The sequence below is a fragment of the Ixodes scapularis genome, unplaced genomic scaffold (genome assembly GCF_016920785.2).
Source record: "Ixodes scapularis isolate PalLabHiFi unplaced genomic scaffold, ASM1692078v2 PGA_scaffold1__304_contigs__length_218370807, whole genome shotgun sequence".
Lineage (NCBI taxonomy): Eukaryota > Metazoa > Arthropoda > Arachnida > Ixodida > Ixodidae > Ixodes > Ixodes scapularis.
The window spans coordinates 117,447,120-117,472,713 of NW_024609846.1; the positions used below are offsets into that span (position 1 = coordinate 117,447,120).

The 25,594-nt window shown below is 46.5% G+C and overlaps 1 protein-coding gene across 1 annotated transcript in view; it reads left to right on the forward strand.

Annotated features, from left to right (window-relative positions):
* LOC8050627 (sodium-dependent dopamine transporter) overlaps positions 1-25,594 on the forward strand; it is a 71,506-nt gene that overhangs the window by 7,628 nt on the left and 38,284 nt on the right. The window contains exons 2-4 of the mRNA XM_040206621.3: positions 3,899-4,265; positions 11,105-11,243; positions 17,488-17,622. Of these exons, the coding sequence (XP_040062555.2) occupies positions 3,899-4,265; positions 11,105-11,243; positions 17,488-17,622 (641 nt within the window). The remainder of the gene's footprint in view (positions 1-3,898; positions 4,266-11,104; positions 11,244-17,487; positions 17,623-25,594) is intronic.

Sequence of the window (25,594 nt, forward strand, 5' to 3'; positions counted from 1 at the left end):
TATATGCAATTGTCTCTCTCCTGCAGTCCTTTTCGGGAGTGGACGCTCCCGAGTGATAAGGTCTCGTACAGCTCGAAAGAACTATTTGCCTAGGCAGCCAACGCTGCGAGCTAAATGGACTAATCAAGCAGCGTCAAAAGGGCCAGTCGCGGGGTCTTTTTTCTTTTTCCTGTTTATGATTGGATGAAGCGGTGATAGAACACGTGCACTTAAAAAAGAAGTCCGTTCACTCTAAAAAAAAACCGTGTGTTTACTTTCCCGCACAACACTCGGAGAGCCAATCACCGCAACTTACGAAGGCAGCTCAGCGAATGACGATGCCGAAACATATGCCTGGACCAAAAAACGCAGCCTGAGCTGTGACATTAAGCAGTGCAAACGTGACGTTTTGCATTGCTCAATGTCGCAACTCCGACTGTGTTTTTTGGTGTAAACATATGTTTCGACATCGTCATTCGCTGAGCTGCCTCCGTAAGTTGCGGTGATTGGCTGTCCGAGTGTTGTGCGGGAAAGTAGTCTCACGGATTTTTTTTAGAGTGTGCTTCTACTTTCCCGCAGAACACTAGGACAGCCAATCACCACTACTTACGGAGGCAGCTCAGTGAATGACGATGCCGAAATATATGTTTAGACCAAAAAAGGCAGTCTGAGCAATACAAGCGTGACGTTATGCGCATTGGTTAATGTCACAACTCAGAGTGCATTTTTGGTCTAAACATATGTTTCGGCCAGACATGTACAAGTTACTCAAAAAAAGTAATTAAGTTTAAGTAGAGTAGAGTGGAAATTACTGAAACGGAAAGTAACTTAGTAAAGTACTAAATGCCGTAAAAAGTAGCGAATAACTTCTTAAGTTACTTTTATATTTATTATGTTAACAAGAAAGTATGAATATAAAGCGGCTTGTGTTTTGACAGAAATGCTTTCATAGCTGGTTCTGCTTGTGCGTGCCTAGTAGTTTTGCATTTTTTTTCTCGACAGTGATGTAATTCGGATATATCATTTATACTTTGAGGTTTAGCAATGCCTAAGCTTGACCTTGCAGAAAGTGTTTCATTGTTTACCATGAATTGCGTGAAGTACATGTAAAAGGTGCTTGAAGTAAAGCACAAGTCAATGAGAAGTTATGTGCTTCAAGTACATAATCTCAAGTACACCGGGTGCAATGTACTTGAAGTACTGTAAATACAATGTGCTTTCAAAGAGGAATACAAGTACTTTTTAACACAATCTTTCATGATGCCCTTTCGTCCCCTATACAGTGTTTTTTTCTTTTTCTTTTTTAACTGCTATGCATTATTCGGAGGTGCATCAATATTTTTGGAAATGGCCGCAAATATTGGATAACGTCAAGTCGCCACAGAGTAGTTGTTTTAGTCTAGCTGACAAACTATTTAACACGATCAAATTATAAGGCACTTATTCGTATCGGTCTCATAGCCGCCATTACTTCACTCAGAGAAATGGCCAAATGATGTCTCGAAAGACGATAGCGCGTTTTCACATGACGATGCGCCATTTTATTTGTTTTCAGATTTGAGGAACATAGTTTAAAGTCGGGGGTTGTACTTTCCTCGAAAGTACCAAAAAAACATTTAGTAAAGTACTACATGTTCAGAGAATATACTAAGTTCAAGTAAAGTACGAGATTTCTAAACACTCTTTAAGTAGCACTTTAACTATCATTTACTGAAAGCACTTCCCAACACTGCTTGTTTATTATTATTTTTTTATGTAAACACGTTGGGGAAATTACTAAGGTTTCTCGAACGATCTTCAAACCTGGAAAGACCTGCATATTCTGAGTCTTGGTAGGAAAGGCTAGGGTGCCTCAATGACCTTCTGTTTAGAGTGATGCCACCCTTTGTAGTACCCGATGCCGACAGCACGCGCTCACGGGGAAATACAAAGAAATCGACGAAAACAAAATGTCGCCATAGCACAGTCAGCGCCACAGACGCGTGCAGGGACACGCTCTTTCACGCGCTTCTGAACAAAATATAGATGTAAAAGTGGGAACAAAATGGCCAGATGTCTCCACCCTAAGCAAAGCGCACATGAAAGCACCCTAGGAAAGGCAACGCAAGGAGGTCACCTTTGCGTTGCCCTTTAGCACGCGATTCGTCAAGTACAACAGAAACCACAGGACCACCACATGAGCTTCAGAGCGCGTGCTGCATTTTGTTGCCTCCTTTGAGTGAGTATGCAGTGTGCACACCTTTTGTAGTGGGCGAGAGCTCCTACGTTGGGATAGAGGCGGGTACAAGCCCTTTCTTCAAATGAATCAAGTCTCCTTAAGTTTTGGGACGCCAAGAAAGGTCAGTCGTCGGCGCTAATCCCGCAGTTCCAGGGCCTTACTTGCGACATGTCCGTTCCCCGCGCCTCGTAGCAGGGTTGTTGCAGTGGGGGGCTCGTGAAAATTTTGGGTGGTTTCGGACCCCCCAAACCACTACCCCCCCCCCCCCCCCCCCCCTGCCTACGCCGGACGCTTTGTCTTTGTCTTGTCGCGCCGTTTTAAACCGAGGTGTTCATTAATCGACTAGCCCAAACATACGTTTTAGCATGCTCCCCCCCCCCCCCCCCCCCTCCCCCTCTGCAAACATCAACTGATTTTTCGAAATCGTACCCCTTTCTGTGCAGGAGTGTATGTTGATAAGCAAACCTACCACTAAATTCGAAAGGAATTTGTAATCTGAGGAGATGTTACTCGGAAAACGTAATTAAAGTAAACTACCAATTACCGAAATAAAAATCAAAATGAAAGTTACTGAACTACTCAGAAAAGTAGTTAAGCTAGCGTAACTTGAGTAGAGTAGTTGAACTACGTACATGTCTGGTTTCGGCATCGTCATTCGCTGAGCTGCCTCCGTAGGTAGAGGTGATTGGCTCTCCAAGTGTTATGTGGGAAAGTAGACGCACAGGCCTTTTTTTAGAGTGAACAGAAACACGACCAACACCACGCTGGAACCCTTTTTACGCTGTATTATTGATCCCATCAGCTCATGGCGTCGACTGCGTCTTGACATAAGCTGGAACCAAGTATAAGCATCCTTTGGCGCACTTTATTCTCAGAGAATATAAGGAAGAAAACAAAGGTTCGTTTATTTCCTCCCAAAAGAAATAGAAACGTGGGCTTGTCCAAAGCGAATCCACCGCAGGCGCCCTATAGAACTATTTCATCGAATGATTGTTTCGTATTGTTCGAGACCGTATGTGACAAACGAGTGCTGGCCGTAGAGGCTAAAGCGCCGTTTATGGGGCGCCTCCAGAGGAGCGTGCAAACACGGTGATGGCCGCAGACATGATGACAGAATTATTTGTGGACACGACTCAATCATGTTTCCTTCATGCGTACGCGTGCTCCGAAAATGTCCGGAGGCAGTTTTTTTCATGGCATACATACAGGACGGCGTCATTCAAGGAAGCAGTTTGAGCGCTGCTCAACACGCCCGCAGGCACGGCATTTTCACTGTAGCAGTTCATACTGCACGCTGTGCCAGCCAATATTGACCGCACCCTGTACCCTACCTGACTTCCTTAAGGCTCGCTCACACACTTGTGACTTATTCTCATTTCTTACGAAGATGGCGTCATCTACGGGAACCGCGGAGCACCTCGCGACTCCCGTATATTTCCTATATTTCTCGCGCATCCTTCTTTCACCATTGTATTGAGAAAGCTTCTTTCATACACGACGATGTCTCGTAGATTGTACGTACATTGTACCTCGCGAATACTTCAAGACCTTCGCTCTAGTGAAACGCGGTTCCAGGGCCACATCACAGATGGCGACAGTGTGTTTTCTCGTCGTAAGATATCACAAGGGGTCGTAATGCAGTCGGTGGTAAGCAGTCGCAAGTGGGTGACCCAGCCTTTGGAATCCGTGCCGCATCCGCAGGTGTGGGCTACACGGTGGTGATGATCGCCTTCTACGTGGACTTCTACTACAACGTGATCATCGCCTGGGCCCTGTACTACCTGGTGGCCTCGTTCTCGTCCGAGCTGCCCTGGACGCACTGCAACAACTCCTGGAACACGGAGCACTGTCTGGAGCTGGCCTTTGGGCAGCGCCTGCTCCGCCTGCCGGCCAACGACACGGCGGGCCTGCAGGACCTGGCGTCCGCCGCCGCCGTCGTCGTCGAGGGCGCCCTGGAGGACGCCACCAACGCCACCATCGTCTCCGTCCTGGGAGACTACGACGACGCCAAGGCGCTCGCCGTCGGGGTCCAAAAGAACTACACTACGCCCGCCGAGGAGTACTTCACGTGAGTGAACGCGTTCAAGTCTTAATGCCCTCACCTCCGCTCACGTCATGCTCATTTAGAATGCCGTAAAGTACTTGTGTCTCTACACCTTTGCCCAGAGTTAAAAGGTTAATTAGTAAATTTTAGTTCATTATTGAGCTAATTAGCACGCTTTTTACAATTCATGACCCCCGCCATGGCTGGCAGCTTGTTCCCGAAAGGAGCTTTTTTTATTTCACCTATCAACCCTATTCTTAGGGATTTTGTTTTTAATGCTTCGCTAAACCCTTGGTATATTGAATATTCGCCAAAGGTTTTTAGGCATGCATTAGGCAGAAATTATTACGCGTCCACGCGACATTCATATAGCAACTGGCAGGGGCGGAGATAGAATCCAGGAATTGATTCCTGGGTTCTGCAGCGCGATTCCTCCACGGGCTCGAGCGTTCGAACTCCGTTGCGGTGAGACGTTTCGGCCATTAGTTAGTTATAGTACTGCGTATACGAACGAACGCAAGCACTGTGCGTTTGCTTAAGCGTTCTGTGTTCCACACTGCGTGAGCGCGGGGCCCAAGTTTTGGTCTTGGATTCGTGCATGGCAATGACGGGCACGCACTGCGTAGAACACGCAACGCTAACGGAAAAAAAAAAAAAAACGTACAACGCTTAGAGCTCTTTATTGCCTCTGCACTGTTATTTCTTCTGAGTTCCCTTCCCCTAAGTCCGTATCCTCTTATACGGTTCCGAATAAGTATACGCGTTTTCTGACATACTGACTGACTTCCGAGTCAGACCATTTTCTGTGCCTCATCTTTCATGCTTCACCGACTGCAGAGATTAGCCTTGAGTGTTCTATGCCCGTGACCTACTTTGTAGTGGAGCACTCTGAAAGCCAATCATTGCGATCAACGGAGGGAGCGTGGGGTAAGAGAGGCAATTAGAAATGTTTTCACAAAAAAAGGAAGTCCGCGATTCGACACCGACGTTTCGCATGCTCATGTGCAGTTCGGTGCTACACCGTAGATCGCAGTGCGTATTGGATATTCGTCGAGCCACAGTGATTGCCTCTACGCTTGGTTTGCAAAAGATCTGTGTGTACTGACATTTTTAGCGCGAGGAAGCAAAAAAGGAACTTATGATCAGCCACACCGTACTTTTTCCTAAACTTTGTTCAACCCTAATAAACGGCACCATCCACATTTTTAACGATTGTGCAGTAAAAATATAAAAAAAGGACGCTTACCGGTTGGATCTAAGCTAGTCACCAGAGCGTGGAAGCGAATCCGAGGATATCAATAACGCGAAATAAAACTCAATAAACGCGGAGGGAGAGCGGGAGAGGGGGCCAGGGAGTGGCTTCTCCGTGGGGCTCGCAGATGGACGAGAGACGGCAAGCAGCATTTGGGACCAGCGGGGTGTGACCGGGCAGCGGAGTCGGCCGCCCGTGGTCCGGCTGTCACGGGGGTTACCGATGGTCCGAATATTTCCTCCGCTCACACACCGGGCTCCAACTCCCCTTGCGTAGCACTCGGCGTTCCGACGCCTTGCGTGATGCTCTTGGTGGGCCCGCTAAGCGAAGTCCCACCATCGGACGCCTCCGGAAGTGCGCGCCTATACCCGCGTACGTCTATACTCGGCTCACCCCTAAAGCTGGCAGTGCGACGAGAACTACGCTTTCGCCGGACCAATCAGCCGCCTTCGTTTCGTCCCCTGACCCAGCTCACTGCCGGCGTGGGTACGGACCAGAAGCGTGATCACGTGGCGAAAGATGGAAGCCTGACTGGTCCAACGAGCTCGTAGCTTCTCCCGCAGTGTCCGCTCAGGGGTGGACGAAAAAAGGACGTGGCTTGATCCGTCTCTCTTTCTCTCTTTTACATCGCACTATAGGCAGCAGTACGAAATGTCGCAATAAGCGGGTTCTAGGTGAGTCCTGTTCTATAATGCGGCGGGGACACCGGAAGGCTGCTGCGCGTGCAGCGTTTCTATGTGTGTGCGTTTTGGTGCGGGGGATGGCCTGGAATTGCTTCTCTGTCGGGTGTGTGGTGCGTATGTGGAGCCGGGGTAAAGCTCAACTTTGCGAAAGTGATAGATGGATGCTCTCTTTTCTGACCGGCGTGACCTAAGTGCCGCTGACCGATTTCTCTCCGCAACCGCTTTCTCACTCCCTCCTCCTCCATCTCTTTCTTCTCTATATTTGGTTCAGTTTTGTTCTTCAAAGTGGGTACGGACGTCGGTTGGGGAAATGGGGATCGGGGGCGATGAGGGAGCAACTGGGTGGTGACAGTATTCATACGGGTTGTTAATATCTCTCTATGTCATGAATTCGTGACAACGTATACTCAGGAAGTTGGTTTGAATACTTATTTATCCTTTCCTTGCGGCGTCTGAAGACGCATACATACTTGTTGGTATGCGTTGGTATTCGCAACTCCAACGCTTCTATAGATGGTGTGACGGAGGTTCCAAGGGGGCGAAAAAGACGGGGATAGATTCCCCAGGGTTTCCCGTGCGCCTGCTCGCTAACGCTGGTCAGTGTGCTAAAATTAATTTTATTTTGGCTACAAATACGAAGCGGTCAGGGCAGGAGCATATCACAGGTGACGGAGATCTTGAGGAGCGTTGAGAAAATGAGTATGGTGGTTTATTCGCGACTCCAGCGACCTATAGGGGGCGCCACCACCAAACAGAAATGGCGGCTGAGTCCAGGTCGCGTCGGCTCGACGGGGCCGCCTGAACAGGTGGCCCTGTCGTTTCGTTTAATGCCCAATTTTATAGGTTTTTTAATTGAGGCGGTTAAGTTATGCCGGCGCACATAAGTTTGCAAAGCATAGTTTTGTTTTCCCGGTGTTTTTTGTTCTTTTGATGTCAAACTTTTGTTTCGGAAATTTCGTACAAAACCGAAACTACGGGTTCCGGAGAGACGGTAAGATACTATTCCGTTTTGATCATCCAAGAAAAGCGGCGATGACTACAGAATTGTTCCACCGAGAGTAAGTTTCAGCTAACCCGCATGCCTCGACCATGCGACTTATCTGTCCGCGAAATCGAGCTTTTGTGCGTATCCGTGTTTAAGTAACATCCAGTCGTCTGCTCGGCCAACAACACAGGCTGCAGGAAAATTAAGAAAATTAAGCAAGCGCTTCTGCTAAGGACCATGTTAACCCGCCGGCGCCCCACTAAGCAGCTGATAGTCGTATTCCAATTCAGGTTTTAGTAGCAATCGAGAAGTCATTTTGACGAGCGGGTTATGTATTATATTACGCACTATGTCCCACTAAAGCGATATTAGTATATTCTTCGGGTTGAAATATGAGCTTAGTTGACTAGCTATTAGGTGAACTGCTGAATTATATTTGACAGACAGCGAGATACTACTTAAACTTAGCCGAATGGTCCTAGCCGGCAGCACGGAGACAAACTGAACAGAGTGTTCATCGGAGATTCACGCACAACCTCTCTGCATTGAACTTTGCTTCAAATCCTCAACAAAACAAATTAGTTTTTTTTTTGTTTTTTTTTTTTTGTGGCCGGTTAATCTGAGCAATGTAGACGTATATTGCTGCTGGCTTCGACGGGGGTATAATATAAATATTGGAGGCGCGATAGATCGAAATGCCGTGACAGCTTCTAACGTTGCGAGACTCGTCCCCCACCTTTTGAAATCAGATCATTTCCCTCATTCATCATTTGCAGCGAGCAGGTTTTCCTGAATCAAGTAATTGCGAAATCAGCCCAAACTCCTTCAGTGTGGTCCAGAATCTATTTCGGCGAAAAGCAGCCAAGATGAATAGCCAACGCACCGACCGGCGTGGGTGGCTCAAACTTGAAGCTAATCAAACATAGCCAAACTCAAGAAAAGCAGCTGTCGAACCTTCCCATTCACTTGACTGCAACATTGGTGTTGCCTACAGTGTAACGCCTCGACTGTCGTCCTCAGTCCACTGTTCTACATCCGTATAAAGAAACCACTTATCAGTTACCAAGTAGTCGTCACTTTGAATGGGATTAGAAACAGACAAATAATCAAAACCTTTTTCCGTGATTCCTTTCCATCCAAGAAATCGAAAGCACGCGACCGTGTGCTGTGGACTAAACGGTCTTTCAAACAGGTGATGGAAGAAAACAATCTACTGAGGCTTCCCCACACTAATGAACACTCAGGCAAACTTAAGAAATTTTCGGACCTTCGTCAAATTACACTGTTCGCAACCGCGCCGACAACACGTGTCCGCGAAAACCACCAGAGACACGGAGGGGCGCGGAGCGACCTGGTCCGGCTGGTTCCCGGTTTTCCCGCTTGGTGGCGTCCGTTTTGCTGGAGTCGCAAATAAAAGTGGCGAAGCGAAACACAACAAGTTCCTTTTTAGCGTGCTCGTTTTTTTCCGTGAAAACTATAAGATACACGAACACGCCAACCGAAACAATGCGGTAACAGGAGCCCTAAGACCGACAGTCCCGGCAACCGTCTCCGCCGCCGTCCCCGCTCCCCTAGTTCTTCGTTCGCCCACAAGAGGGCAAGCAACGGGCTGGTGTTGCAGTAGTCTAACGCACGTCAACGTAGACCAACGAGCGTTCACCTTGATAGAGCTTGTCGTAAATGAGACAGCTCCAGCAGCCGGGATCAATGAGCGAACCACAAGGCTGCCATTGGATGGTTCGATCTCTTATTAACACGGGTCCTGTATGACGGCGATCGCCGATGGGAAATCAACACCGGTGCTCTCTGAAATCACCGCCCGACTCTAGCGATAGGTAGATGCACGGATGCACACGGCTGAACTCTATAAGTCAGGAGGCGGGGTTGTGCCAACCGGCACAGGTTTATAATAAGACCAGTTAATATTTACAGCCGGAAACGTCGCAGAGATAACAAAGACGAGGAAGGTGTAGAAGCGACAAGCGCTGGTCCCGCACAGCGCTTGTTCCGCCTGTACGTTCCTCGTCTTCTTTATTTGTGCTATGTTTTCAGTTGTATCACCAACCAACTCGCCTGCATCGTGCGAATGGCGCGTGATTTGCTCGCTTTCCGAAGCGACGGATATGCGCGCTGAGGAGATTGCACGCTGGGCTGAGGACTGGCAAATTTTGGAATGGTGCATAGTCACGGACAGGATGTGAAGGGAAGAGACGCTTTTTTGTTGTCTCGTCTCCAGCGTGACCTTCCTACCTTCGATAGCACCTCGGCGTCTCGTGATCCTCGAGCGTGCGCGTGCAGAGTTCGACGATGGAGTCATAGAGTGCCCGGTCGCAGATCTGGAGTGTGAGGATCTGGTCGCTCAGAGAATCAAAGAGCCATATCTCGGGGAAACTGGACGTCAGCGCACATCTTTTGCAGCAGTGAGGACCGGAAACACACTTGTTCGCTCGGGAGAAGTGTGTTTCGGCGTCTCGCCGCAGGGGGGCGCAAGTCACGTGACTCTCCTCTCATCCGTTATCTGCCGCGCCACCTTTTTCAAGTTGGGCGGCGGCTTCTCGTGGCGATCTGCCAGGTTTTGTCAGTATATAGGAGGCTACGACACAGCGGAAGACCACGAGCGCGTGCCGAAGTCCGGACATCTGAAAGAGACTCCCTGTCGTTCTTATCCTTTCAGTGACTATATACAAGTGTTGTACGGAATAGTGTTCCTGGAACGCGTTCCTTTCAGGAGAAACGAAGGAATGCCGCCGTTTCATCTTGCATCGGTGGAACCGGAACGGGAACTGGCTACGCTTTTATGGGAACGGAAAAAGGAACGGCGTTCCTCTTTTTTCCTCCAGTGAGATAATTTTTATTTTATTTCTAAGCGGGAAACACTAAAAAGGATAAAAAAATCAATATTTTTTTCTTTTACGAAGAGCAGGAGTTTGTTAACATTTTTGTTACTTATTCTAATGTCTATTTTGTAGGGTCCTCGATTGGTAGCAGTCGGGTGCAGGTGAGCTGGATGACATTAATTCTTTGTTCAGCGCCCGAGACTGCAGCACAACAAGCAAAACGTTTAGTCGAAGGAAAAGGCACAAAAAGAGAGACGTCTAAAACTCGGCGACTTTCTTTGCTTCCACGAATCCTCATACACCCAGAAATCTAAGTCCGACTACAGCCATCACTGAACTTGCACAAAGAGACCTACAGTTACGCTAAAATACCTGGTTACCAGACATCGAACGCACCCCTTGCAGCCCGAACATTGGTCACTTAAAAGATACACACAAATTAACCTTTATTCCCTCTCCCCTTCTCCCCCACCCAAAAACTGAACAACGAATCCGACCTTCACAAAGAGGGACTGGCAGTTTTCAAGACTGACCTTCCAAACGCCCTGCCCTCTTCTTTACTTGCTCGCCTTGCGGACAGCAACATCGAGAAGCATCGAGAAGGGACTTACATTGAAATGCGTGGGGGTGCTCGTGCAGTGTCGGATAACCCTTTAATAAAAAAATAATAAAATTAACCCCACTCCTTGTTCCCGGATCACAGTGCATTTGGCTCTCTGAATCACCCACCACAAACAGGAATATGGTAAAATGCTGAAAATGTTAAAGGTGAATATATCAACAAATGGAACCTTGCTTCCGGTTGTTTCCTTCTCCTTGTGCCCTTCCATCACGGCATTCAAATTCGTATGTGGCCATTTGATGGGACATATATAAAACTTCGTTTGATGTAACTAAATATGGTAATTAGCAAAATATAAAAGTAACGTATATGTAACGATACATTTAATTGCAACGGGAACGAGTCTCTTTCTCACAGATAGAACTTGTAACGGGAACGTGTTCCAAAAATCAGAAGGAACGAGCTTTCGTTCCTCTTTTGAAGGAACGCGTACAACACTGCTACATACTATGTAAAACACAAAGTAAATGGCGCGCCCTTGCAGGCGCCATCTACTGGAGCTGCAGCACAGCTCGGGCATCGACGACCTGGGTTACGTCAAGTGGGACATGGCCCTGTGTCTCTTCGCCGTCTACATCATCTGCTACTTCAGCCTGTGGAAGGGCATCTCCACCTCGGGAAAGGTGAGGGCTGACGGGTTCTCGAAAGAGAGCTGTCTTCGGTGCTAGCTATAGATCTACTCAATCAGCTACGCTTTAAGTATCGGCACTCCGTCCCCAGACAGTCTTGTGGGCGCCGCCATGTTGGTATTTTGTGCGGGGCGGACGCGATTGGCGATCGTTGGGATTTGAAAATGCGACATCCCGAGTTTTTAGACACGGCGACGGGAAGCTCAGGCGATAACGTCTTGCTCCGTCAGGTACCGTCTGAAAGGAGTACGGAAACTAAATTTTAGAGCTCATGTTTTTGGTTTAACGTGAAGCGGGTTGAAGTAGGACTTCACCAATACCAATATTTTGTAGAAAAACGCACGAAAGCATATTTTAAAATAATTAAATGGTAATCAAGAACCACCTCGTAAGTGTCTGTGAAGCTTCGATGAAACGTCGTGACGGCATTTTGTCAGTAAGAGCAGCGCCACAATGGGAAGTACGCACACTCATAGAAATTACTTAGGCCTGAACGTAGTACCGAGGTGCTCTGGCGAAGAAACTAACAACAAAGTTCGCCAGATTGGTTTCAGTTTCGGGTGGTCTTTTTCTGGCAACGCTTGTTTGAGGTGGCCTGGGGATTGTGTCCCTGTGATTTAATGTCGACGCTACGAGATGTCGAATTAAATGTGCCCGACTGCGAATATGCCGATGACGGGATAGCCGCCTCGATCGACTGCTACGAACTCGATCGCTATAAAATCGACGTAACTACCATAGTTGCTTAAAGGAGACGGTCCGCACTTGCTCTGCAAAGCGTCGCACATGTAAACAAATCGCCACGGCGTTTTTCGTGGCTTCGGGGAGGCGGGAAGTGGCCGACGTCCAGGAAGATATGTTCGAACCAAAAAAGTGTCAGTAAGAGCCACGTAAATACCTGTTCACACTGTCAGCAGAACCGCACTGGTACCGCGCTCTTGGTAACCGATCCGAGACAACCGATTTTATGAACCGCTGGCCCACTACACAATCGCAGATCGACGCTGACGTGACGCTCGGCAGAGGGAAATTAGACCGGCATTTAGTATGTCCCAAAAACTGCTGTAACTCGGTAAGTGTTGACGTACCGTAATCTCGGAATAAAAAGGACATACTAAAACAAAAAAAAGGCATGTACCCATGTTGCGAGGGCAATCCATATGGCGTTTATTTGAGCTCTATAAGGATATAACACACACAAAAAAGAGATAGAACCGATTAGGTGCCTTTTTTCGACGAGGGCGTTCGCCACCGCTGCATCTGAAAACACGCTACGGGAACGATGGGGGAAAATACTGGACTTCTTATCCCAAAATAGAGGTTAGGGTTCAAAATATTTATGCGGGAAGGGTCTACAAATGTCGCGTGGGCATATTCCATTCAAAAAGCCTGCCGGTCGAAGGAAGGTGGTCTTAGCTAGGGTCGCCGGAGCGTCGGAGCAACGTTGCGTTGTCGTCGCTCAGGCTTTTATGGGTATCCGTGATTCCAGCGTTTGTCTCCACGGCGTTCAGTTTCAAGTACTTTTTCTTTTTTCTCGCTGCGTGAAGTCGGGACGCGCGCAGAGAGCACGTAGAAGTGCCCGTTGGTCGTCGCGACGACGTAAGCGAGCAATTTTGCTGGCCAGGTCGATGTGATCGTGAAAAGTACGCACAGCTCTAGAGCTGTCGTAGGATTTCATCGTAACTTGCGCAAAACGTACGATAATTTCGATCCTTGAATACGGATTTGTTTTTAGACTTGGTCGAACGCACCTTTTGTGCCGTAAGATCGTTTTGTGAATAAGCTCGAGATCTGCTGCTCCCCGTTGCGGAAGATGAAAATAAGGCAAACGGGTCATACAAATGCTGCTATTGGCCAACGCTCCTTTTACTAACAAGCTCTCACGATGTGTGGGAAAACGCGCAGTTTTTGCACGAGGTGTGGGCAATGAGCATGCGCAGGAACCAGATTCGCGTGAAGTGGAGCGTCTGCACATGCGCCCTGCCGATAGCGGCGCCACCGCAGCGGAAGTGACGTCAGCGCCGTGTCTTGGTGATCATGGCCACTGATGGTGTGGCGGCGTCTACGCTTGATGCCCTCATGCCCTCCGCTCTCGTCGCGTTGGTCGGCCATCACACACAGGAAGCAGCTCCGCCGGCTCCGCGATATGCGACAGCCCTCGAGTACTTCACCTAAGCGAAATTGTAGCGCGTTGACGCCTCCAAGTGGAAAAACTCATAACTACGGTACACTTGGCCCTGCATATGATATGATGCAGGCACGTATCCAGGATTGTTTCGGGGGAGGGGGGGGGGGGGCGCCCATGACAAAGTGCTGTATGAGGGGTGAAGGGGAGGGGGGAGAGGAGGCCCCAGAAAAATGAAAGATTTCGAGGGGGGGGGGGGCCCATGCCCCCCCCCCCCCTCCCTGGCTACATGCCTGATATGATGACGTCAAGGCCGCGCCGGATCTCCCGAGATGCATCGCGCTCTCCGATGGTTGATTTTTAAGCGCTCGCAAAAGTCCCGGCATTTAAAACAAAGAAAATAGAGCCATCCGCCTGAAATACCATCATGCGATTATCAATGACAAATATAGCTGATCATATTCGACTTATCATTGATGTTTTTTTGTATAGTTTAAGTTTTGATTCAGTATCTCTTTAACGTTCCTAAAGAATGGAAGACCATTTCTCCCGACTGCAGATAAAGCTTCAGACAGCTGGCAACAGCCATTTGAAGCACCAAAATGACTGAAAGGTCGCTGTTCTAAAGGGTGTGGCTTAATATGGCGGCTATAGATCGGTCAAATTAAGTTTATTGAACGCTGGTCTGAGTCACGCAGTGTGCACGCAGTAATCTCCCAGTGAAGAGATTGGTGTAGGTCTCCTTCCCAAGTAGTTTGTGTAAACAAAAGTAAGCGCAAGGCCGTTTTCCTGGGATAAATGTGTTGCAGTATGGAATCAAGAGGTAAATTCTCCCGCGTTTATGATCTTTTCTTAGCAAACGATCCCTTCGTTCTTTATCTATAAGCTGAACTTGATCCAACATTTTCAGATGCAAAAAAAAAAAAAAAAAAAAAACTCAACTTGTCTGAACAAAATGGTTCAAAATGACAGATTAAAATACAATTTTCCCCTCTTCGTTATCTTGGTTTCGGTTTGTAACCTAATCTCTCGTTTTACTTTTAGGTACATTTAAACCAATAAAAAAAGTTATTTGCAGGTTTAACGAGAAAATGTATTGAAAAGAATCAAAGTGCTTCAATCTAGTTCCTGCTGTTAGAGAGAATTTGAGCGTAACAAAATAATACTAAGTTTTTTTTTTCTTAAATTTAGTGAGGGTCGTTTGGTTTTATCCCTTTTCCAGTTTTATGCTGTTGATTTTCTGAACGATGCCTCGTTAGTTTGACGATCGGGTCTAGCTGCCAAAAAAGTTGCATTCTGCCTCGAAATCTGGGAAATAGCCGGTTGGAATGCCGAGGGGAAGGGACTCCGGTGGTGACCGCTAGGCGACGGGCACTCAGGTCGAAGCTGGCACGGTACTTCCGGTTGAAAGCTAATTGGCTGCGGCCGCCGGAAGTGCGGAAGAAAGAAGGAGAGATTCAATATAGGGTCCACTAAGAAAGCGTCTCTACCCCCGCAGGGACAAAAAACAAACAAAAAAGAATTACCCATAATAAGAGTAAAACGAAATAAATAAATGGTAGCAACAGGAAGCGAAAGGACAGGAAGCACCCGGCCACCAGCGCCGTCAGCGTCACCACCGCTGACGCCAGACAGGGAAGGAGGGGAATGGGGGAACGCCGAAGCAAAAGCCGCTTTAAGGAACGCCGCCTAATGCAGTCAGACAGGGGATGCGGAACGTGGCACCTTCTGCCTGTGGCACAAAAGGCTTTTCAAAGTTGAAAAATAAAGCGAAGGTGGTACGTTTGTTGTCTTGCTGGTTGTGCCTCTAGATCTGGGTCTGGGACTAGGGATCGTTTCCCCTCTTTTCTTTTTTTGTTGTAGTACGGTCGAGCTAGCTCGACGAAGCATTAATTTTAGGAACCTTCTACGGGTGCTTTTATGTCACCCTTTAGGGGAGATTCAGTAAACGATGCGAGAGTATTATTTGAGGCTCCGCATTTTAGCGACATGCAACTGTTCCTTGATCACGGTAAAAAGAAAGCCGTTGAGAGAGTCCTAGTTTTTGAAAAAGATTCCTGTCGCATGCTCAAGTTCTTTGTGTAAAAGACCGTTCTATCAATGTCGAAAGAAAATAAACTTTTGAAATTTTTCTCAGCAGAAGCTAAAAAAAAAAAATTATTTCCTTTTTTTTGTGTATGTTTTGACATGTGTCCTACTCTTGACTATTTTCTCAACAATCGTTGTCGGGATTTGTATTGGTTTCGCAGCATAACTCCAGTGCAGCGTGAGAAGCCACTTGGCCGCAGCCTTTTTGTTTTTCCGACAATAAAACTTTGTAGACCTTTCCAAAAGAATGGCTCCTGGCCGGTTCCATTTTCAGTGTTCGTGCGTATGGCGCGTGATTTGCTCACTTTCCGAAATGACGAACTTGCACGAGCTGGGTTGAGGAGATGGTACGTTGGACTGGTAAATATTGGAATATTGGGACTTGTAAATCTTGGAATGGTGTATAGTGAACTTTCAGTGCGATATACTTAAATGCCTGCGCGGATAACAGCTGGACGAAGTCCGCATCCGCAGACTTCGTATCCGCATCTCAGCCACATCCGCAAAATTCAGCAACCGCATTCGACCCTCCATCCGCGCATTCATTTTACATCGTAAACTCAAGCATGAATAAAAATTTAAAAATGCATCAGGATGGTATCCTATAAGCTGTCTGCTCACCTTTGTACAAAGAACTCTTCGTGTCAGAATACGGTGAAGGTAATTGTATCGTATTCAGAAAATTATCTTTCCAGAGACACTTCGCATCTATGAAAAAATTAGGGCAGTTATGAGATCGTCTTGGCAGTCCGTGACACTTGCACACTTTCCAGAAGATGTGCTTAAATCATGCAAATTAACAAAGCACAGGCTAATAACATTGTGTCATTTTATTTAGGAAAAAAAAAGGGGGGGGGGAAGGAAATTTGGTCACTCACCGCAGCAAAGTACTCGCGTATATGTGGTAAGCAGCAAATACAGCACTGGGGAAATGTAACAATATTCAATAATGTCAATACCTCCAATTGGTTTCAGTTTTAGACACGAACCTTCAACTGAATTATTTTGCAATACCCCCAAGCACCGACGCCGCGTGTGATGTCGTACATCTTCGTACCACCATCACACGCATCGTCAGTGGTTGGAGGCATTCAGAAATAAGTTTACAGTCTTGAAACACGCAAGAAGAGCAACATAATTGTAAGAAATCTCGGGAAATAAGCATGAGTCATAAGATTATTGCCTGCACAGTGCCAAAGACGCTCATATTGGCCGAGGAACGCTTTCAGTACGATGATGCTCCATAGCGACCTTGGTGCGGCTGGTTTTGACGACCCTTTTGAAGATTCGATGCTTTGAAAGGGTCCAAAATGGCGATTAACTTGGCAACCGACAGCAATGAGCCAATCAACTTGAGAGGTCTTGTCGTCTGTATGCTGGAATTTGTTTGTTTCAAGCTAGCAGGTGGGAAGGCAATGACGCTACTTTCCCAGATCCAGTGACTTTAGGTTCAACCAACGAACCTTTCTTGTTCTCCGGGTGAAGGACATTCCCAGCTGTAGAATTCGACTGACGTGCTCAGCGATGAACCTTGCTATACTGTCCTACTGTTTCGTTGTTTTTCGGGTTGCCTATCTGCCTTTGTCGCAATAGACGCATACTCGGGTTAGAATTAACACGAGGCTGTTTAAACGGTGTTGCACACGCCACTCCTCAAAAGTAACGAAATATCATTACTCGTTAGTTGGCTTTTGAAGTAACTAGGTACGTTACTCGTTCCTTTCCTAAAAAGTAACTAAAAACGTTACTCGTTACCAAGAAAAGTAACTAAATAGAAGTAACTCGTTACTATTAACGCGTTACGTACGTGTCTTGTCGTTCCCGACGGTTCACGTTGCACTCAGATGGCATTAGATAGGCTTAGATGAGTCGCGGGGTTTTCCGCAGTTCACCGTAAAGTAAAACAGAGTATATACTAGCGCTCGCACGCGCAGTAGTGAACGTGGCAGTTTTTTTTTTTTTTTCGAATCTGTTTCATTTTGTTGCTTTCCCCTGTTGACACACCTCGATTCCTACGATCTCCAGGTGGTCTGGTTCACAGCGCTGTTCCCGTACTGCGTGCTCTTCATCCTGCTGGTGCGCGGCACCACGCTTCCTGGAGCCGCCCAGGGGATCGCGTACTACCTCACGCCGGATTTCTCGGTGCTCTACAACCCGAGGGTGAGTAGACGCCAGACGTGGGGTCCGATCTTGGTCACCGGGACAGGGCAAGCGAGATCTACTTTTCCTCTCGCGGAGCGAGCGAGGATAGCATTCGTGGACAGTGTGTCTGCTAACGCGAGCGAAGGACGCAGTTCGTCTCATAAGAAGCGTCATTCGCTGACAAAAATAGCGCAGGAAAAAGCCGCGCGTCATTTGCTAACACATCAACGAGGAAAAAAAAGTGCCGGGATTGTTTGCTACGAACTGAGTCCCACTGCAGAATAAGATCGGACGCAGGCTGAATTCTGTAATCGTCTGCTATTTTATGTTTGATGTGTTTGACAACCCTTGTCTTGTTTGCAAACCTCGGGTCGTTCTGCTGCCGTACACAAGCTGACACAGATTGGCAGGTTAAGAAAAGGTAAAAATAAGTCTTTTGAAACATCAGAGGCCGGGAAACCTCTCTCGCCATTTGAATGTTGGTGAGAAGTTCTCACCAAAATACTGCACGATCTTGTACTCGTGAACGGGTCAAAAATTTTCGCGCTGGTCGGTATCGCTCGCCGAGAAGAATCCTGTGACTTGACACGTTTAACCAATAGCCGAGAACGTTCCCGCTCTCACTGTGACTAAAAGTGGAAGCTCAGCATGACCTTTGTTCCGACACAGTGGGAACTCGGATTTTGGTAGCTCGTGTGCTTTGTTCGTTTGGCAACGTTTCCTGCGAGACTTTGTTGCGAGTTCGCTTAATGAGTTAAAACCATTCAAAAAATAATGACAAAAAAAACAAAAAAAAAAACGCGTTGAGGTAGAAGCGGTACTATAAGACATTGCGGGGTTGCCAAGAAACCCTACTACATCTAACTAAAATTATACTGACTAAAAATTTAAAAAATCTTCGGGGAAAAATTATTATTTTTAATGAGAGATTGTGTGTCCCATTTATCACTAGTGTATTCCTGTCCCGTTGTTCTTATTCAAATTGTACAACAACAGACACAGGTTTGGAAAGTCAAATCAAATCAAATCAAATCAGTTTATTTTCACCTTGTACAAAGATGATGAGGGAGCTATGGAAAATAGCTAGAGCATTGCAGCTTGACGAGTCCACAGACCCCCAATATTGGCAGCTAAGCAGCATCGTGCTAAAGTATTCACAGAAGAGAAAAACAAAAACAAAAAAAGGCGGAAAGAAAAGTAATCTTAACACTACATTGCAACAACACACCCACAAAAAAAAATAATTGTGATCATAAATGTTCAGGGCGCACGCATATAACCAAAAAAAAAATCGTAACAATCATACTCTCTCAGTTTCATACATTCTACGGAGTTCACTGTATTTACGGGTAAATAAATCAAAATGCACAAGATGATATCTATTTAATAAAGACGGTAGTATGAAACTTAGGCAATCCTTTCCATAGTTCGAACGAAGTGTACGCACTACCCAATTTTCTCTATGTCTTGTTGAGTAAGTAGCGTATGTTCTTTATTTGAAGATGAGCCAGATCACGTAAGTCCGTAATATTGTTTCGTGTTTCTTATTTATACCTCAAACATTAATCGATATTTATACAAGTTGAATGCACTAATCACATGGGAGCAATAGAAAAAGTTAGTACTTGGCGCTCCATAAGGGTTATGGTAAATATGCCGAAGACATTTTTTTTTGAAATATATGAACAAGTTGAAGGTTTCAAAATGTTGTTGTTCCCCATACCAATTGACAATAGTTTAGATGAGAGTGAAAGAGCGAATTATAAAGGAGTAACTTAATTTTTGTGGAAAGAAGGTATTTAATACTACCTATAATGCCTGTGATCTAAGCTATCTTAGTTACTATATGGTTTATGTGGCTATCCCACAACATAGTGGAAGAGAGTATGACACCAAGGCACTTAAAATGTTCAACAATTTCTATAGAACGTGAATTTAAAATGATATCTTTATGTACTGGAACTGGCTTTTCTTTTGGTCTGAATATGACTGCTTTAGTTTTTACTTCATTTATCTGCATGGAATTAGAAACTGACCACTTTTCTATTGTTTTTATTTTAAAATTACATTTGTCTACAAGCTTGTGGATGTCATTACCAGGAAATAAAACACTTGTGTCATCCGCGAATATAATGAATTTGGTTGTAGGGTTGATGTTCACAATGTCACTAAGATAAATGTTAAAGAGTAGCGGCCCCACTATACTACCCGTCGTGCCTTTGTTATGCCTCTGTTATGGTTAATCTTACGAAGAGGAAGAAATATTTATTTGCTCTATGTCATTTTGCCTCCATCGCTGCCAAATCGTTAGTTCTTCGGTGGGGATAAAAATGTTACGACGGCTACTTGAGTTTTGGAATGACGTTCGGATGTGAAGCCGCAGGCTTCACATCTACAACTTAATTCATCAACATCAACGTCACATCAACAACAGAGTTAAAACTGTACGTATTGACCTTTCCAATGTTTACAAAATCACAGTCCAGCGTGCGATCTTCACAGCCCAGCACGTGCATGTTCGTCGCTTCGGAAAGCGAGCAAAGCACGCGCCATGAGCACTAACACTCAAAATGGCACCGGCCACAACCTATTTTCTTTTTAATCTATAGAGTACCAGAAAAAAAATCAGCGTACGAGAAGACGTGGGAAAAAAAGAGAAGTACATAAGACAAGTGCTCTCTTCTGAACTTATCTCAATGATGTCACTGCTGAGCCATTTGCTCCAAATTGCTTCACAAAGAAAAGTCTGCTACATCTTGCTCCAAAATGCCATTTTTGCTAACAATTGCGCCACACCTGCGCCAGTAAGCTTCAACAGACACACACAAAAAAAAGAACAATATTTATTTATTGGTCGACAATAATATTCAGGGAAGTTGGCTGAAAGGAAAAGGATACAAATATGTACATAGTTCACAGCGTCTCTACTTACCGTATAGTTGGTCTCATCTTAGGCCAGAGCACAGTCGAAGGTTCGGACGCGTACAACCGCGAAGCTTCAATGTTGTAGGCGTTACCGAAAAGGAGTAACCAAATACGGTCTTTGTTAGTTGCAAATAAAAGAAGAAGCGCGTTACGGAGCTTAGTTACCTTAAAAGGAAAGGAACGCGTTACCGCTACCGTTCCCGTTAAAAAGTAACTCACGTTACTTTTGCGCAGCTTTTATAATTATGAATTAACACTTTTTACTCTTTGACGTTACAGGTATGCGTCAGCGCCATATTTCGGGAAACATTATCTCCATCCAGAAACTGAACAATATTTACCTTATCCTTTTTCCTGTTCCACATAAATACTAAAAAAAAAAAAAAAAAAAGAAAAACTCCAAGGAAACGCAAAAATATATATGGTTCGCGCCTAGAAACACGAAAATATGGCAAGAGTAATTTTGTTTTAAAGTCTCGCGAAAAATAACTAAAAAGTGGATTAACTACGTTACACGTTATTCTAGATAAGTAACGTGAGGACGTTACCCGTTACTGTTTTGGAAATGTAACGAGTACATTACACCGTTACCGGAAAAAGTAACGCTTTTCCAGTAACGCTGTTATTTGCAACGTATCACTGCCGACATTGCCACAGACTCTCACACAAAAAGTGCAAGTCACGGAACATTTGCTGCACTTCCTTGGTCTAGCTGATGAAAGAACTCTTATAGAAAATGACGAATGTCATGATGTCGCGATCTGACGCTGTTTGATCGGTCCCGCTGGCTTGTATCGTCGGCTGCGCATTGACTTTAGATGAAACAAAGATTTTTGTCAACAGCCTGTTTAATCACCCGACATCGTCTATATTTTCACGCGATGTCAGGAGCAAACGCGAGATAATTTTGTAAAATATTAAAATGGCGGACACTGTGATAAGACAGAGCCAGCGTCATGTACTACCATAGCCTCCTCTATACTCACAAAGCTTGGCAGTTCTTCTGTCTGTCTGTCAAATCTGTGACCGGGCACTCTTGGCAGAGCCATAGAGGAGTGCCTGGTCACAGATTTGGAGAGCGAGGATCTGGTAGCACAGAGCATCAAAGAGCCATTTCTCGGGGAACCTGGACGTCAGCGCACATCTTTTGCAGGAGTGAGGACCCGAAACACACTTGTTCGCTCGGGAGAAGTGTGTTTCGGCGTCTCGCCGTAGCGGGGCGCCAGTCACGTGGTTCTTCTCTCATCTGTTGTCTGCCGCTCCACCTTTTCCATTTCGGCGGCCGCTTCTCGTGGCGATCTGCCAGGCTTTGTCAGTATATAGGAGGCTATAATACTACTGATCCGTGGCGTAGCCAGGAACCTTTAGGGGGTGGGAAGGGAGGGGGGGGGGGAGGTGGCTTGTATGTCAATGACTTGGGGTGCGGAAGGGGGCAAGGGGCGTGGGTCGAAATGCATGTGTATATTATAGCAGCGTATGCACTTGGGCTAGTTGGTGATCCATGTTTGTGAGGGTAAAAGCGCTAAAAAAAACGGACAAGTAAAAGAAACGTACAACACAGAGCGCTCTGCGTTGTACGTTTCTTTTACTTGTCCGTTTTTTTTTTAGCGCTTTTACCCTCACAAAAACGTATATTATAGCGCCGACTGGATTTCGGGGGGGGGGGGGGGGCGGGGGGGGGGGTAAGCTTTCCTCCCCTACCCTGGCTGCAACACTGGTCCTGATGAGATCGCTTGATTATCATGTCTGCCACATGACTCCGTGCCGTGGCTAGATAGTACCGCGGCCCTTGCGCCGCTCGCGTGAACCTTCACAGTCTCGCACCAGAGCGCGCGTCACGCTTCACCGCTTTGCATGGGAGTGCTAGGAGCAGCGGCTAACATGGGGGAGCGCCTGGGAACCTTTCTTGATCTTCATTGTAATTTAACCTTTAATTAAAAAAAAAAAAGAAAAGCTGTGCCGATAAGTAAGGAATATGCTTGTTTTTATGGCATTTTAGAGCAATTATATTCGGGCTAAATAAACTACCGAGTGTAAAAGGGGGAGAGGAGTGAGGCTTTATCCCAACTGAAGTGTTGCTCCATGATTCATTTTTAAACCATTTTTTAATGCATTGTAAATAGAACTTGCACTTACCAGAGCCTTACTAAAAAAAGACATGCACTAAAGCGCATTTTAGTGTATGTAACGTTATACCCCGCAGTCTTGTTTTTTTTTTTTTGTTTTTTTTTTTCATGCTCAGTGTTTTCTGCGCCCTTAATACTATTATCACAAAAGGTAATAAGTAATATGCTACAGTATCAGAGAGGAGCTTTTAGTCATTCTAACGTAAACTCGTTTAACGATGCAGTCGCTGTTTTATTTATTTTCAAGCAATGTGCTAACATATGTTAGTATCTGCTTCAAAAGCGTCAGTGGCTGTTCCAAAGCAATGTTTTGCCTGCTACAGACCCTGCTCCAAAAGCTCAAATGTCTGTTCCATCACCGTCATCGCCTCTCGTTTAAACATATTTCCTTTTTTTCGCCCTCTGTTGTTCACACTAGCTGTATTTGGCAAGTACGCTATAATCGCGGAGAAGGTTGAGAACGTCAGGGAGTCTCTATTTGAAGCCCGGCGTCTGGCACCTGCTCGTCGCCTTCCGTCGTGCTTCGGCTGCACGTGCAGGCTCGAAGCTCACGAGGCGCAGAACCGTTCTCGAAGGTAGGAAGCTCACTCTGGGCAACGAAAGAACCTCCCTCCGCTCTAGTGCTCCGTCCTAGTGCTGTGTTTTAGTGCCGTCCTAGTGCTTTCCAGCGCTTATCACTCGGGCGAGAAATGCCGAGTCACTGAGCTGCGGCACGGTTGCGCAGCGTCTGATATGCCGTACAGCAGAGCAACAGTGGATGCTTAGAAGGCATTTCACAGCCCAGCAGGCAAAGGTGGCTGGACGTAGAAGGCGATTTTTGAAAAGGTCTCTACCGGACGTTCCTGCGAAGAACTTCCAACATCTCTAAAAATAGGCTGTTTGAGGGGAAAAAAAAAATCTTTTCGGGAGCAAACTGTCGGCCACGGCGGCCGATGTTGGGGAGTTTTAATATAACTTAACCAATTTTAGCGCACGTTAGCACTAAATTGAGCACTCGCGTTAGCGCACGCTACGCGAGAGTTTTAGAATAACACTTCTCGCCGCGACGCAAAACCCCAAACATCTTGCGCTTGCAACGCCACCAAGATACAGTAAAAAATTTTATTTCACGCACGAAATGCTGTAACAAGGGCAAAAATGTGTGTATGTGTGTGTTTGCGGTGGGGGGGGGGGGGGTTAGAGTAACATTTTAGACTCGTTTGAATATAATAATATGACGCGAGCGGTCGAGCGGTAGTGTCTGATTGAGTCGCCTCGGCAAGAGAGGTCTTGTGCATACTTGTCTTTGTACACCATACCTTTACCGAAAAGTGTTCGCGCGTCGCAAGCAGCAAGTTGCCGGCCATCGTTGCCCACCTTGCTGGGTCTTCCAAACCGTTCAAGAAGTTCACCTCCCGTAGCAGTGCAATGTCGCCCTGTATTACTGCGAAAGCATTAACTGTTCCGTGGAGCGAAGCCGGCGTTGTGTGTGGAAGCGATAAACGGCACCTAAATTCCTATTGGCTGAGCGAAAGTGCACTTAAATTCCCATTGTCCGTGCGAAGCGGCACCTAAGTTTCTGTTCCCAATAAAACACAAAGAAAAGCACAGCAACGCGGATGCTTCATCACGGAAGTCGTCGGGATTCGCCGCGCCTGCGCAGTGGGGGCGCGTGATGTCTCCGCCGGAGCGCCGTCTGCGAAAGGAAGACGTGGCGCACTGCTTGTAGGAATGCGCTGCGTGCAGGAATGCCTTTCGTATTCGTACACGTAAGCAGTCTTAAGTGTCTCTGCCAAACTTTTTAATATCGCATTCGTGAGGTTGCCGCCAACGTAGCGATCACGACGGCCGCCCAAGCGGCGGCAGCGGCCGCAGCCCGCAGCTACATCCATATTTGCTGGATGTATCAGCCACGTTCAAAGAAAGGTATACTTCCGCTTAACTCCGCCCATTCAAAAGTAGTGAAAAGAAGCATTGCCTCGAACTGTCTAGAGGCGGCTCTCAAGAAGTCTTGCAGGCACAGTGCCCAGGAAAGTTGCAAGAAACAGGTATAACGTAGCTGGAAAGAAAAAACGGATTTCTTTCAGGGCACTTTAGATGAAATTGCAAAAAACAAAAATTGGAAAAAAAGCAATTAAAGAGATACAAATGAAACTTAGCCACAGGAATACGGCGAGGCATGTTTTAATTCCTTATATGCACACCGTCACGCATAATCTTGAGAAACTGGCTGCTCGGTACTATGCACCCGTGATTTTCACTTCACCTTATAACTCGTCGTGGTCGTGCCGTAGGGTTAACAAACCCATTGATTCAACAGATTCTTGCAAAACCAGGCATCACGCCAAATACACTGAGTGCACTACGGGAGTAGTGCATAAAATGCCTTCGACATGCGGCTCTTCATATATCGGCCAGACGGACAGGTGCTTCAATGATCGCGCGAACATTCCGCGGCCACGCAAGCTACCCCGTAGGGACAACTTGAAACTCACTACAGTCGTTGCCCATGTTCCCGCTCATTTAGCTAAAGCAGGTTTCTGGCTAGTACCCAGATAAGGTTTCTAGGTAGCTATACTTCGTTTCATCTTATGTCCGAGCGCGGCCCATGTTATGAGCCGAAGAGCCAATCAAACAGCGAAAGAGGCACAACGTCAAGGCGTGCTCTCTGCGCTTTATAGAACTGCCGGCAGAGGGGCACGCACAGAGAGACGGCGAATACCGGCTCGTCCTATCAACTGCAGAGAGCACGCCATGACGTTGTGCCTCTTTCGCTGTTTGACTGGCTCTTCGGCTCATAACATCGGCCGCGCTCGGACCGAAGCTGAAACGAAGTATACATGGAGCTTCTCAACTCGAAGCAAAGGGTGACATATGAATAAGTGACACGTCACTGTCCTTATCGGCAAATGAGTACTCTTTTTTTGTTACGAGGGTTACACCGGAATTAGCCATGACTG